This window comes from Pseudonaja textilis, chromosome 1 (genome assembly GCF_049901715.1).
Source record: "Pseudonaja textilis isolate UNSWEBS1 chromosome 1, rPseTex1.2, whole genome shotgun sequence".
NCBI classification, from domain to species: Eukaryota; Metazoa; Chordata; class Lepidosauria; order Squamata; family Elapidae; genus Pseudonaja; species Pseudonaja textilis.
The window spans coordinates 47,860,795-47,875,702 of NC_141990.1; the positions used below are offsets into that span (position 1 = coordinate 47,860,795).

Below are 14,908 nucleotides of genomic sequence, written 5' to 3' on the forward strand. Positions count from 1 at the left end.
TTAAATTTACTCTGTGTGACTGCTGTTGGTTATTCTTAAAATGAACACTTGTCATTTGAATTTTATATGTTCTGCCGTACTGTTTACCATCTTGCTTGATTACACTTGGTTTACATCAAAACAGCTTCCATAATCTTTTTTGAAAATAGTTAAATAGTTGTTTGTTTGACAATGGAAAGAGACAGCAGGACTGTTTAGTCAAAGGTAAGTGATTTTATGCTTCAGATACTGTTATGTTCCTAAAGGTTTCTTATGAAATACAAAAAGTAAGGCTACTGTGCACTAATGTTTATTCACAGCCATGCGCTAACAATTCGGCTATCTTGTAAAACAAACAATACAATCAATATAAAGGAGACACAATGAAACAAATTAAAATCATTTTTTTAATTTGAGACTATCCTGCAGCTTGACAATATATTACATTTTTGATTGCTAAGGATCAGTTTTGATACGAACTTTTAAAAAATAAAAATGCTGCACACTCTTGAAATTCTGTACAGATCAGAGGTGGTATTCAGCAGGTTCTGACAGTTCTGGAGAACCAGTAGTGGAAATTTTGAGTAGTTTGGAGAACTGGTTAATCCCACCTCTGACTGGCCCCGCCTCCATCTATTCTCTGCCTCCCAAGGCCCAGCTGATTGGCTGGGTCTCTTTTTGTTGCCCTGCGCAGGGGAAGAGCTGGAAAGCAGGTTAGTAGGGTAGGGAAAGAATGGGGATTTTACAGTATCCTTCCCGTGCTACGCTCACCAAGCCATGCCCACCAAGCCGATACATGCCCACCAAGCCAGGCCGACAGAACTGGTAGTAAAAAATTTTTGAATACCATCACTCAACTTGTCCTCAACTTACGACCATAGTGGAGCCCAAAATGCATGTTGTTAAATGAGAATTTTTTAAAGTGAGTTTTGCCGCATTTTATGACCTTTCTTGCTACATTTGTTAAGTGAATCACTGCAGTTGTTAAATTAGTAACATAGTTGTTAAGTGAATCTGGCTTCCCCACGGACTTTGCTTGTCAGAAGGTTGCAAGAGGTGATCCTATTTCCCCAAGACGCTGCAATTGTCAAGTGTCTGAATGTTGATTAGGTGACTGTAGAGATGCTGCAGCAGTCGTAAATGTGTAAAAAATCCCTTTTTTCAGTGCCGTTGTAACATTGAACTGCTATAAGTTGAGGACTGCCTGTACTAACAGCCTGATAGGTATATCTTATGCTGCACAGGTGTGTCTCTGGTGCCCTTAGAACAGAAAGATCTAGTTATATTCTGAGCACTTGCAGAAATCTTATTCCTCACAACTGGTTTTTATAGTTCGGAGTGCTGTTAATTCAAATTGGTCGGCCTTTCTTCTATCAGAGCACCAAAGCTTTACAATGGCTTTGTCTTCTGAAGTACATATTTGACACCACAGTGGTCTTCTGATTTTCCCAGGCTTGAAATGTTAATATCTTTTGCCACAGAAGCAGAACTACATATGTGCCATGGCCTTAGTAGTTAATATGGGACTAATAGGTATCTTTCCACTTATAGAAATGTCGTGATTTTTATTACAAAATGATAGCATTTGACATTGGATCATGTATCAGAATTAGCAGAACAGTAAAGAATATCAGCTACAGCCAGCAGAAAAACATACTAATTACTGACAAAGTAAGTATTTCCCCACACAAACATATTTTATACTCTAAAGCATTGAAAAGTCAAGATAGAACAGCTATATACTTACATTTTGATTACTTTCCCCTTATCTATAACTAATAAGTTTGAAAGATTTCACTGTATGGCCAAAGGAACAAATACTATCATAATAAAGTATAATTAAGCAATTCTATGTACTCTTAAGTTGTTTTAACAAGATTGTTGATGGTCTTAATTTCTGATTAATTAAAGGTTTTCAGTAATTTTTGTGAAGAATTCAATATTGTTCCCCAATTTTCTGCCTTGATAAATTTGTGTGTATGGCTTTACTTTTTCCCCATTTTATCCAATCAGTTCCCTCAATGAGCTGTATAAAGTTTGTGTAGCACTATTTATTTGCCAAAAAATGCATTTAAAAAATTAATAATATGTACCTCTCAAATAAATACATTTGCTCTACATTTGTACTACTAGAAAAGAAGCTTCTAAGTTTTGAAAGAAAGAAAATAGCTTTCACATATTTACAATACAAGATGTAATTCATAAACACTAGAAAAATTTCAGGAGAAGCATGACTTCATAATGACTACAAAGAGCAAATATTCAAGGCTTTTCATGTTATCTTTTCTATTCTGTGGCAACAGTACTAAATAACTTACAAGTGTGTATCAGTAAATGTTGTATGTGGTTTGGTGACTGTACTGAAGCTTTTGATAGTGCTCACAAGATCTTCATAATCCGCACACTAAAATAAAGCAATTTTAAGAAGGAAAGAGTTACAAAATAAAGACATTGAGATCTCATTCAGAGATTTTTAAAATCAAAAAGTTTTTATTGTTGGTTAAACCTATAATTTACTTAAGTAAAAGACCATCCTGACCGAGTGAAATTCACTGTTTGGCCCTCTATCAAAAATTTCAAAAAATATGCAAACCCTAAATGCAACTATTTTTTTTTCTTTTAATGACCCCGTAATCCCTTGCATGGAGTCGGGGAAACTGAATGGAGCTGAGTGTTTACTGGCTGGATGCCCTTCCTGTTGTCAATGCAGAGTTCGCAGCAGATATTTACTCATTGTGTCCAAACACAATCTGCCGCTACCTAGGATCGAACTCACAGCCTCCTGATTGTGAGGAGAGAGCGCGACCTCTAGGCCACTGCACCACTGATGAAGCTATGAACTCTTCAAATCAAAGATGGTTATTAAATTTGCATTTCCTAAATTTGCACTCTCTTTGTAGTTACCATTTGGGGCTTTACATCCCTGGCTGAGAAAACCACCGTATAGGATAGGGAATAATATTTATCACAAGGAAAGTGAAGGCCCAAAGCCTAATAGGCTTTGCAGATAAAAAGTTAAAATTAAATGGACTTAACATATATGCTACTTAATTTTATATAATACTAGGATAACATTGCTTCACTCTCAGTAACATTTTATTTATTTAAAAGATTTATATACCCATCTTAGAGCACAGCTCAACATGCATTGCTAAATGTGTATATGCTGCATATTTACTAATAGGAAAAGAGGCATTTTTCCACAGATTGATTTTCTAAGCCTATTATGGACTGCAGCTTGCTCAGTTTTGTGGTCACTGTGCTTGCCTGCCTTACAGTAGTAAAGTTCTGGCAAGCACTGGATGACTTAGCACTTTCACACAATTAATATTAATACCCACAAAGGCCATTGCTCTTGTTTTACCATTTGGTTACTCAGCATGATTGACCTTTATTACAAAGATTGTGTGATTATGGTATGTCAGGATTAGAAGCTAATCAGTTGTCTTTGTATATTGACTTACCAAATTGCTGTCATGGCCATGAATAATGGCATCCCAAACAGTATCTTGTACCGAGGACTTTTTCTCAGATGCTTCAATGAGCTGACTGACACTTCCATGCAGGGAATCTTGGGAAAACCTATCCTCTATCTGGCTCTGGCTTGGCCCCTGGAGGACGGAAACATTTGTACTGCTGTGCATACTCAAAGGCGATGCTGGTCCTGGAATTTTTGTATCTGACAGTCCCTAGGAATAGAAGCAAACAAACGATTGGTTTTTTAACTTTTAGGAACCAAGATATCCTCATATTGCATCTTCCCCTAAGAACTCTTCCGTATTGTAGATAAGGGTTGTCAAAAACTCAATTTCATTGAGGGGTGCATCAGGGTTGTGTTTGACCTTGAGGGCCGGGGTAGGCATGGCCAGAGTAGGTGTGGCCAGCTTGACGTCACTCATGTTGGGGATGTCTGGTGGCACGAGTGCTCTACTAGTGAAAATGGGGTCCCGAGTTCCGATTCCAGCCGAAATTGCCTGCCACCCTCTGCCAGTAAAAATGGAGCTCGGGGGGCTGTGTGTGGCCCTCCCAGGCTCTGTTTCCATCCATAAGCCCCCCTCCCCAGAGCTCCATTTTAGCTGGCAGAGGGTGGCAGGAGGTTGTCACGGCCGAAAATGGAGCCTGGGAGGGCCGCATGTGGACTCCCAAGCTCTTTTTTATCTGGCAGAGACCGTTGGCCGGTCATTTGCTGTTTCCAGGGCAGCCCTGAGAGCCAGATCTAAGCACCCCATGGGCCTTGAGTTTGATGCCCCTGTTGTAGACCATTCTTAATTGATGACAGTATAGGTAGGCTATATTCCAGCAGAATTTACAAATGCAATTATGTACATCAATGATCCCTTCAGCTATTGGTCCCCAAGGGAACCACAGTCTTCTGCAAGGTAGCTTCACAAGTTTGACTCAAGCATGCAACATACACACAACACTGGCACAATTGCCAATCCAGTCTAAGGAGCCTCTCTTGGCCTGCAACACTGACAGGTTTAACTATCTGCTCACAGATTACCAATGTGGTATCACTCTTGTTATTAACACTAGGTCGTGGCTTCCTTAAGTTGGACACACAGCAGTTTTATGAGTTGGCCAATGGAACATGCAGATACAGCAAACTCGGGCGGTAGAGGAGCAACACCCATTGATCATGTAAAGCTACAAGGAAGCCACTTTGGCCCAAAGAATGAAGTACAGGTAGTCTTCGACCTACAACAGCTCATTTAGTGACCAAAGTTATATCAGCACAGAAAAAAAGATGTCACAGTTATGAGCTTTGCAGCATCCTCATGATCATAATTCAGATGCTTGGCAACTGGTTCCTATTTATGACCATTGCTAGGTCTCAAGGTTACGTGTTCACCTTTTGCTACCTCTGATAAGCAAAGTCAATGGGGAAGCCAGATTCACTTAACAACCGTGCTAACTTATCAAGCGCAGTGATTCTCTCAATAACAAAAGCAGGAAAGGTTGTAAAATGGGGCAAAACTCACTTAACAAATGTCTCACTTAACAACAGAAATTTTGGGCTCAATTATGGTCATAAGTCGAGGACTACCTGTATGAGACACTTTCTATGTTAATCTTTTTTGAATTGCCATACATTTCATTGCCATACTAAGTAACTTATCAGTACAGAGAAATGTTGGTTTGTCAGTTGGCAGGAGCTGTTGATACAGTTTTAAGTCAGTTACACACAAGCTTGAATGGGAAAGAGATGGAGCAGAATATTCTGTAGTCAAAACCCAAGTTTCGGGTGCCTCTGGGAGATGAGTTGAGGATACTTTGTGTAAAATTTGAATTAATAAGGTTTAATAACTGTTAGCTGTAGTTACTAGTTGTTCAACATTTACAAAAACTTTCCTGATTCCAATTGCAGCATATGCTGTGGTTGAGAAGGTCTTTGATTTTATGAATAGTATTAAAAAGACCCTCAGCTAAACAAGGGTAAGAAAGAGCTCTGCTAGAGATTTTAATGTACCGGCAGATGCTATATTCTATTCTAGATTGAATATGCCAAATATCTAATCAGGAATGAGGTATTCATAACTTTGCTGATGGCTTTATGCTGATTTAAGATATGAGAGCTTACTTTGTTTAGTGAAGCGGGCCCTGCTGTCTTGCTTGATAGTTGCAATCTCATTACAATATAACAAGGATTGTAAAATCTATTTATGATGCCACTAAGGTAGCTTTGCTAGGAGTGAACTGGGATAAGATAGTGATTATACTGGACAAAACTCAGATGCATCAATCCATATGTCTTCAAGTTGGTGCCCTCTAGATATGAACTTCTAACTCTCATAAACTTTGGCTAACATCAAGTCCAATATATTTGGATGACACTAGGCTGGGGAAGGCTCCACTGTTGACACTATCAGTATACCAGTATCAATTTCTAGAACTTCTAAAGTACTATTTTATACTGTTTTGTCCAACTTCGTACTCACTTAACTGTCTTGCTTAGCAATGGAAATTTTGGACTCAACTGTGGTCATAGGCCGAGGACTACATGTATGTATACTTTACTTTTTCTTAAATTGGAAAAGTGCACGCCAAGATTCAGAAAAGGAGAATTAGGTTTTGGCTGTCAAATTAGGAACTGTGAATTAGGCATTACCCAAACACATTCCTTAACCACTTCTTGCCATTTGACCATTTTAATTATGATACGGCAGGAGATACTCTGGATAAAAAAGATTGCAAGTTACACTGTTGCCAAATGATATCCTCTTCACATCGGCTGTGATACACAGATACTAAGCTGATATTGCCTGGCTGCTCAATATATGATTTGTGCTTTAAAAGTTATATTACGAAAGCTGGCACATCAGCTTAATTTTCAGTGGTCAGAGGTAAGTGAACTTGATTGCTTTGCTCATTTATTACAGAACATAAAACCAAAGACTCTTCATTTGCTCAGCTGCTTTCTCCCCCTGCAGTCAAAATTACACTCAAAATCATATCAACCTAATTTCAGGTCCAAAATGCCACACAGCAACAAATGAAGCCCCACACAAGGTATGTTCATGCCAAAAGTTCAAGACTGTCAATGCTTGCAAACTTGTTCCACCCAACAGAGTTCACTACCTCCAAGTGCATTGTGTAGCTTTTGAGTGTGATGCTACAGGAGGACTCCGATGTATCGGCCACCCTCTCAAACTGAGATTTAAAAGGGAAAAAAGTGTTACTTGTTTAATCATTCAGGCGCTAAAACAAATCTTCTCTTGTAGGTTAGGCATCAACAATGGCTTATACTGAGTAATCCAGAAGGTCAGTGAGAAGGAGGCTCATAAAATTCCAATATCTTCACATAAAGTGATTTTGACCTACAGTGTCTTATTGCCCCATTATGCAGTCTCCCCCCCTGTACCTATCCACCCCCCAAAAAATAAGACATTAAAAAAAAGAAAAGCTGTTAGCAGTAAAGGCTTATGGTGACTGAAAGCCAATTTGTTGTTTTCACCGACAAATTTGCCTAGCATTTGTTTGGGACTGCAGTGGTCGTGTTCCGAATTCAACGGCAGTAATTGAGTTAGATGTAAAAGCAGCACTGACAATTATCAGCACTGTATGCTGGGTGACCTTGAAAAGGATAATAAAACTGAGCTACTTTTTCAATCTAATGGGGAGGGGGGCACAGAGAGTGAGAGAAAAAGAGTCTTCCTGGCAGTTAGAAAGGCATCTTTCTCAAATGTTTATGCAGACATATGCATTGCAAAGGCTTACCTTATCGGAGCTCAGTGATACTTGTGAAGATGAGATAACAGGGACTTGTAAAGAAGTAGCAATAGGAAGCTGGTGTTGTGAATTATCAGGGAAAGAGGGAAACATCATAGGTACAGGAAAGAAAGGGGGGAAAGTGAAGGCAGGTAGAGAAAGTGTGAAGTTAGAAGGCAGAACAAGAAGAGCACTTCAGATCTTCTAAAGCAGAAGACAAAACAACCACCACCACCACCACACCAGGAAAGCTGAGTGAAACACTTTTGAAATATAAATGTTTCCCAATTGTTGACTGCCTTAGAGGAGAAATTAGATAGCAGATTATGCTGAAAGTATATAGCAATTTTTGGCAAATAGATAGGCTTAGATGTACATCCACAAATGTCTGTGTCTAGCATATGTCAGTGTATAGTGATGGCCACATGACCATGGAAATGTGTTTGGACAATGCTGGCTTCCTTGGCTAAGAAATTAAGATGAGCATCGCCTACTAGAATTGGACACAACTGGAAAGGGGAAACTTTAACTTATATACTAGAGTAGAGTAGCTAAGTTTTGGGGGAAAATGTAGCTGGAAGGGAACACTAGTGGACAGATATAATAGAAATAGACATTTTGCACAAACCCAGTCCAAGAGAGTCTCTTCTGATATGGCCAAAACCTACTGGATAGCATCCTTACACACAGTTTAAAATGGAATTTTATCTTATACTGTCATTAGTGACAAATAGTAATTTGTTGCTGGTTTTTATAAAATTGGAGGAAGGAAGCAAAATGACTGGGATTAAAACCATAGGTGTTCGAGACAACCTTCTGATTCTGTTCTTCCCCTGTGTTATACACCAGCAATAGTTAAATGTCCGAGTTAGAGAAATTTCTTCTTCATTCTTGGTTAAAGTTTATTAGAGCATTGCCAATCTAGCACAAAGAGATTTAAAAAGTAAAAAAACCCTTTGTGTTTAGTTGAGTATAGCTTTAAGGGTTCCAAAATAATCATGCCTGGAGAATTGAAATACTGAGTTAGAAATAACCTGGTCTCATTATTACGCTCCCAAAAACCCATTTTATCATCATCATCAAGAGTATCATCCAATTTCTTAAGGGCTAAAGTAGATATTTTATTTTTAATGGTGGTTGTACTTTTAATTCAACTTAAATTGTCCTTTTAGTAGCATTAAATGCTTTTTTATGAAGAAAAGAGAGATAAAAATATTCAAATTAATAAACAAAAAGCATCCAGGTTTCTTCCTAAATTGTGTATTAATGTTCCTATCTCTTGAAGAGAACTTTGAAAATGAGCCAGGGCTGGATCTATAATGTGTCTGCCAATAAACACTTATCACTTGTTGAGCAAATACATTTTATGCCCGAAGAGGTAGAAGCTCTTCCTCAGGAGATTGATTGTCATAATATCTTGATTGTCATAATATTTCTGTTTATAACTTTCTTGCTTAAAACCCTAATTTTCTTCACCATGGCTATCATCCTTGAAAGTGGGAATAGAAGATCTGAGGAAAAACAAGCTCCAGCTTATGTATGCCTCTATAAAAGGCATACATAAAAGGTAAAAATTTATCCTTTTTAGATGTGTCATCTATTTTTTCGCTGAGGGAGCCAGCGTTGTCCATTTCCATCATCATATGGCCAGCATGACTCTATACCAAGACACACAAAATGCTATTATCTTCCCAAACTCAATGTCTTTAATTGCTGAGCTGTCGCCAACCCCCAACTCCTTATGCCTCTTTACATTGGACATCTTATACCACTGTATGGAGATGTATTCGTTATGTATTACTTGTGACTTTTTACATACCTTTCAAAACAAACTCTACAACATTTGGTGCTGCTGATACTATTGACCTCACCCCTTTCCTAAGAGATCTGTAGGGGGTGTGCATAAGCGCACCAACGTGCCTACTGTCCTTGTCCTATTGTTTCTTTTATTTTTCTTATATTTATCCATGTATTCATAACTGTGTTTTTATTTATACCTATTATCTTGTAAGCAATTGACAAACCAAATAAAATAAATAAAATAAATAAATATCTAGTTTCATTATATGCAACAAGTCATAAAGTTAATAAGCAAAGAAGCCTGTTTCCAAAGTTCAGATTTTTCTTTTCTTTAGAAACCTCAGTAAAACTGTTCAAAGAAATCTTAAATCAGCCTTTAAGATCACATCTGAGTCATCATTACTGAATATTACTGAAAGGAGCAAGTCCAAGCTACTTGGGACTATTCTTGGAATGCAAGTATTTCCCTTTAAGACATCCATTTGGGCCCCAAACTTAGAAATGCTTCAGGAGTAAGTAATTTTAACTGTCTACTGGCAAGCCCTAGATGTTTAAATAATAATGATCGACTTGCTAAACTCCTTAAAATGCTTTTAATATAGACACAAGCTGTGAAAATGAATCATTTACCTGCACATTGCATTTCCTCACCTCACATTTTAAGGGAAACACATAATTAAGTTGTGCCTTCTGGTGCATTATGGCAAGAGAGAGGGCAACACAGATCATCTATTTCTGGCAGCATAATACTTTAAGCATGTGTTTTTAGCCTGCTCAGTTGCTGGAATAAAAGGACTTAAAAAGGTTTAACTTGGACAGCCTTATTCTTTCTTTGGTAAATAAAGCACCTTTTTATTTCTGCTTTGCTGTGGAAGTGATACGTGGGAAATGATTCCACAGTCATAATGGGGTTTAAGAGCCACTGCTATATTAGTAGCAGTAATTTGCCTTAGTTGTTGTCTTTCAAAGGGTATTTTTGATGTTTTTCAAATATGGGCTTGATTTATACGGTGTTGGTTTTATATAATGGCTATGGGTGCATCTATGTTGGCCCACAAATCCTGCCTCAACTCTAGTACAGGGCACCTCTTCACAGGAAATCCATTTGCAAAACATAGGCAGAACACCATACCATGTGAGTTTCTCCTTGTGAATAGACATTCATTGGTGACATTCTCTTTTGAACTGAGACTAAAGGAGGCCTTTCCCGTGAATACAGCTGCTTGTTTATTTTTCTCTGTAGAATTAGAGACAGGAAAATTGCTAGAAGAATCAAGGCAAGGATCGCCATTAGGATCACAAACCACAACTCTGTGTAGAACATTGCTTGCTTTGTGTTGCCTTTGTTATTTTCTCCTGGAGTTGTCAAGACAGGACCTATGGAATCCAGAAAAAGAATTGGTAGCAAGCAAGGGATGAATGGGGGGGGGAGGAGAGAGAAAGAAAGAGGGGGGGGGGGGAGAGAGAGGGAGAAAGAGAGAGAGAGAAGCAGGAGGAAATTAACATTTTATTTAAGAAAGAAAATATGTGATTCAGTTGTTCTCTGTTAGTTTTGTAATCTGGGGATACTTAGAATCATAGAATGACAGAGTTGGAAGGGACCTTGGAGGTCATCTAGTCCAACTCCCTTGCTCGAGCAGTAGAGTCTGTTCCAAAGATTAGCCTTTGCCTAGGATCAAACTCACAGCCTCTCGATTGTGAGGCAAGAGCTCCACCTCTAGCCATCTCTTTATCCCTTCTCATTTTCAAGGTGCTGCAGTGCTTAATTTTTGAATGGTCAGCAATGAAAAGTACTTTTCACCTTGCAGACTGTTTTAGTGTTGGTGTTGTTTTCAATGGGAACCAGCCTCTACACTAGGAAGAAGAGGACAGACTGTGTGTGTGCTGAAATTAAGACAGATGTATCACAATAATCTTGCACAGTGGAAATTGGGTGATGATTTTATGCTTTTAGAACTAGGCATGTTGTAAAAAGCTTTCCTGTGCTCCTGCCAAAGAAATTAGAGTGACAATGCCCACTGCAGTTCTTATGATGGTATTTAAAAAAATAAAAATAAAACAAGAATGCTTGGGAATGAATAAGTGGGGAAAGATTTACAAAGGATTTCATTGTTCTTGTTTTTCAGCAAAGAATATGTATTTGCAAACATATCTGGATAAATGTCAGACAATTTGATAATGCAAGCCTGAAGCAATAGCTTGTGAATTTTGAAGGAATATATGTATCAGTGAAATAATAGCATGGAAGCATGCCAAGGCGGTAAACCAGCTAAGCCACTCACTCACCAAATGAATAAATAAATGAATGCTAATCTGGCTTTTCCCTTTTCACTAATTGTCTCCTCTATTGTTTTCAGCTTAAGCTAATGTCTTAGCTGTGTGCACACTTCATTTTTGCAGACAAGACAGCAATGATGTTAACGCATAAACATTTTTGTATTATAAATAACAGCTACCCGGAAGCAGGAACAGAGATGTATCAAAAAGAGTTTGACACTTGCTCACTCACTCTGTCATGGCCAAAAAAGGCTACTTCTGCAAAGTTTGCTAGTTGCATTCAAATGGAAATTTCCCTTCAAATGCAAATAGCAGCCTTAGATTGGTAATTTTTGTCAAACTGAGGGTATAAAATTAAAAGTTAGGAAATTACACAACAACAACAATAATAATGTTCCCATTTATTTGTACTGATCCAGTTAACATCATGTTGAATTTGATTTGTGTATAGCAAATATTAAAACTGAAGAGAACTGTTAGTATAAGAGGATATAATTGAGATATATGTTCTTGATTCATATTTTTATGGTCTTATGCCTGATAAAAAGAACTATATTATTAAAGAACCAAAGCACTAAAGATATTTTGTGTATTTATAATGAATAGATGCAATTAAGAGAATAAAACATTCGATGGATTAAGCTAATAATTATAACACAACTGCCAGACACAATGATGAGCAAGATTTTAAAGTAGTTACCAAATCCAGTAGCAGCATTGTACTTGATTACTGGTGTTACAGCACTCCCTTCATCAGTGATGCAAGTCACCTGAAATAAATAAACTGAAAAGAAATGAAGAATTAAAAATATGAACATTATATGCACCTTTTATATTATCATTTCATTTGCATGTCTATATAGAAGCATAATATGCATTGATATTCTCTCTCCATAGTTTGAAAGTTTGCAAATAATAGTTCTATCCTTTAATAGGATGCAAAAGTTCAGGTAGCTACAAGACAGTAGCAAAGATTTTTTCCTGTTTTTTGTAGGTCACTGAGTTTTTACCTGGGTTTTTGTAGCCCAGAACTGGAAATGATCCTAAAACCTGTAGCCCAGTAGTATGCCACCAAATACCAATAAAATATATTTATTTGGTAGGTCATTTAAATGAATCCCCATATATAAAAAGGGAAGAAGCAACAATCAGCAATGACTATTGGTTCTTCTAATTGCTATTCTCATGCTAAAGTTTAGCAAAACCAGAGAACTACTGAAGCTCCTTGAGCCTTAACGTTTTTTTTTTCTACTTTAATCACTAACTTAAAAATCAATATAAGCATGGGAGATGATAATCAGAATCTGTTCTGGACTATTCTTTTATTACAGTAGTATTTCATCAGATTGTTTTATTTTTTTCCATCCAGTCTTCTTTCTTACAAAGTGCACAAGCTCAAAAGCTAGATGTAGGTATCCAAGAATATCAAAAATGATGACTAGTACATGTTTAGCCAAAGGCTAAGTTCGGTGAGGTGGAGAGGAAAAAAAAGTTCTGATTCTCCTTTCACACACCTATTCCGAAGCAGTGATAATTTGATTCTTGCATTGGCAACTTCAAGATGGAATTGTCAACTGATGTAAGTGGGACTGCTCTTATGATTGACCTGGAAGCTACAAATAGCATGAAATCAAATAGGTAGTGCAGCCTGGAGTTTCTTTTGATTGAGTATATTGAGTAAATCACTTTGGTATTCACTGTCAGTGAACATGTAGATTTTTTAAAAGATGATCTGTCCCTAACCAGATCTCCCTTGTATTTATTAGATTTATGAAAGCCACTAAATTAGATTCAGTATTTTAATGTTGGCAGACAAAACCCCAAAACAATTACCTAAACCAACATTTTAAATTAGAGCAACTTCATAGATATGAGCAACCATATATATGACTCTGTGGTTTCTTCCCCAACCCACACAAATTTTAACCTTAGACTGTCTACTATTGACCTCACCCCTCTTCCTAAGAGGCCTGTAGGGGGCATGCATAAGTGCACCAATCGTGCCTACCGTCCCTGTCCTATTGTTTTTTATTTTTCTTATAAGTATCTATCTCATGTATTCAAAACTATATTTATTCTTATACCTGTATCTTTATTTGACAAATCAAATAAATACTAAATACTAAAATATATAAATGATCTTTAGAGATGGTCAGATTTTCCGTGTTGTATTTTGCTGTTCCATGCTGATGCACAGATAAACCGTCTTGACAACCATCAGTTGTCCTATGGAATAAGCTCTTCTTTATGGTATGTCAATTTTATGTATTTAAGGCATCTCTTGAATCTTTACAGTGGTGCTCTCTACCCATTAATTTCCTCTAACATTCCATTTCCGTTCTGACTGATGAACTGATAGCCAATCTTGTTTGTTCATGAGCTCAAGGTAGTGAACATTGTGCTTCTTTATTTTACTTTCTCTTATTTTTCCTTACTATAAAACCCTGTGAGGTAGCTTGTGAAGTCACCCATAGTGTGCATCCATGGTTAAGGTTTTCCCCACTCCTAGACCAATATCTATGTTGTTCTCTTAAGATTTGGTTGGCACTGCCCATTCTGTGATTGTGAAATTGAAATTAAAAAAAAACCCCTCAATCAAAGGGCTAAGGAACTCAGTGTTAAGATATTGAGAAACACTTTTGGAAGTTGCTTTATTCAAAAATTGATTGCAAACTGCCTTACTGATAATCTGATTGAGTTATGTAAGAGTAAGTAATTTAACAAGAGTTGTGCACATAGGATACATTGCCCTAAAACGCAAGATTAAAAGATGAATATTCAGGATTACTTTTGTCAGATGTCCTTGGCAAATACAGTCTGGTATCAAAGCCACTGTAGATGCGTTGCCCTCCTTCCATTAGCACATATTCCTTCAGAAGCCCATTCAGTAGGAAGGTGTGACTCCAATCCAGAAAGATGGTGGATAAATTTCCGATTATGATAAATGGAGATTTGTATAGAGGGACTGGCAAGAAAAAGAGAAGCATTAAGACAGTAAATACATTGATATCCAAATCATTAGCCACTGTTCTATGAATGTTTACATCTATTATTGTTCAGTTAGTAGTTTCAAGCAATGGATGATTATCAATTAAAATAAAAATGTTTCCAATGAAATAAACAAAATTCATGAGTGTTCCCATTCCAGACTGCTGTGTGTTCTTTTTTGGGTGATGATGGTATAGAAAAACAAAAGGCTTAGCAATAGTATGAAAAAAAATATTACTGAGGCTAAGCAATGCTATTAAAAACAATTATCAAACTAAATCTCTCCCATTAAATTGATACTGCAACATAAAGCGTTTTAGTTGACTTCTTAATCACAGGAATTCTATCTACTTTTATTTGTGTTGCTTTACCTTTGTCCCTATCTACTTCTACTTTGTTTACCACCCGATAGTTTGTCCCAGTGTTTCTCAATCACAAAGTTATGTAGACTTCAATTCCCAGAATTTTGGGAATTCCCAAAGGAAGAGAAACTCTTCTATCCATTTTTATTCCATGGTTGCTGTTGTTTCTTTGTTTTTTTGGAACTCTTCAACTCCTCCACCTGCAATTTCCACTCATCGTCATTCTTATGGTCCTGGAAATGTATCTTGTCTTCTTCTACTTCTTGAAGTCTGCAGGTGCGGTTTGGTGTTGA

The 14,908-nt window shown here is 37.3% G+C and overlaps 1 protein-coding gene across 1 annotated transcript in view; it reads right to left on the reverse strand.

The window, feature by feature from the left end:
- Nucleotides 1–2,272: 2,272 nt before the first annotated feature.
- USH2A (usherin) overlaps nucleotides 2,273–14,908 on the reverse strand; it is a 485,796-nt gene continuing 473,160 nt past the window's right edge. The window contains exons 66-70 of the mRNA XM_087933437.1: nucleotides 14,054–14,230; nucleotides 11,966–12,049; nucleotides 10,121–10,365; nucleotides 3,444–3,668; nucleotides 2,273–2,383 (exon numbers count right to left, since the gene is read on the reverse strand). Of these exons, the coding sequence (XP_087789563.1) occupies nucleotides 2,294–2,383; nucleotides 3,444–3,668; nucleotides 10,121–10,365; nucleotides 11,966–12,049; nucleotides 14,054–14,230 (821 nt within the window). The 3' untranslated portion in view covers nucleotides 2,273–2,293. The remainder of the gene's footprint in view (nucleotides 2,384–3,443; nucleotides 3,669–10,120; nucleotides 10,366–11,965; nucleotides 12,050–14,053; nucleotides 14,231–14,908) is intronic.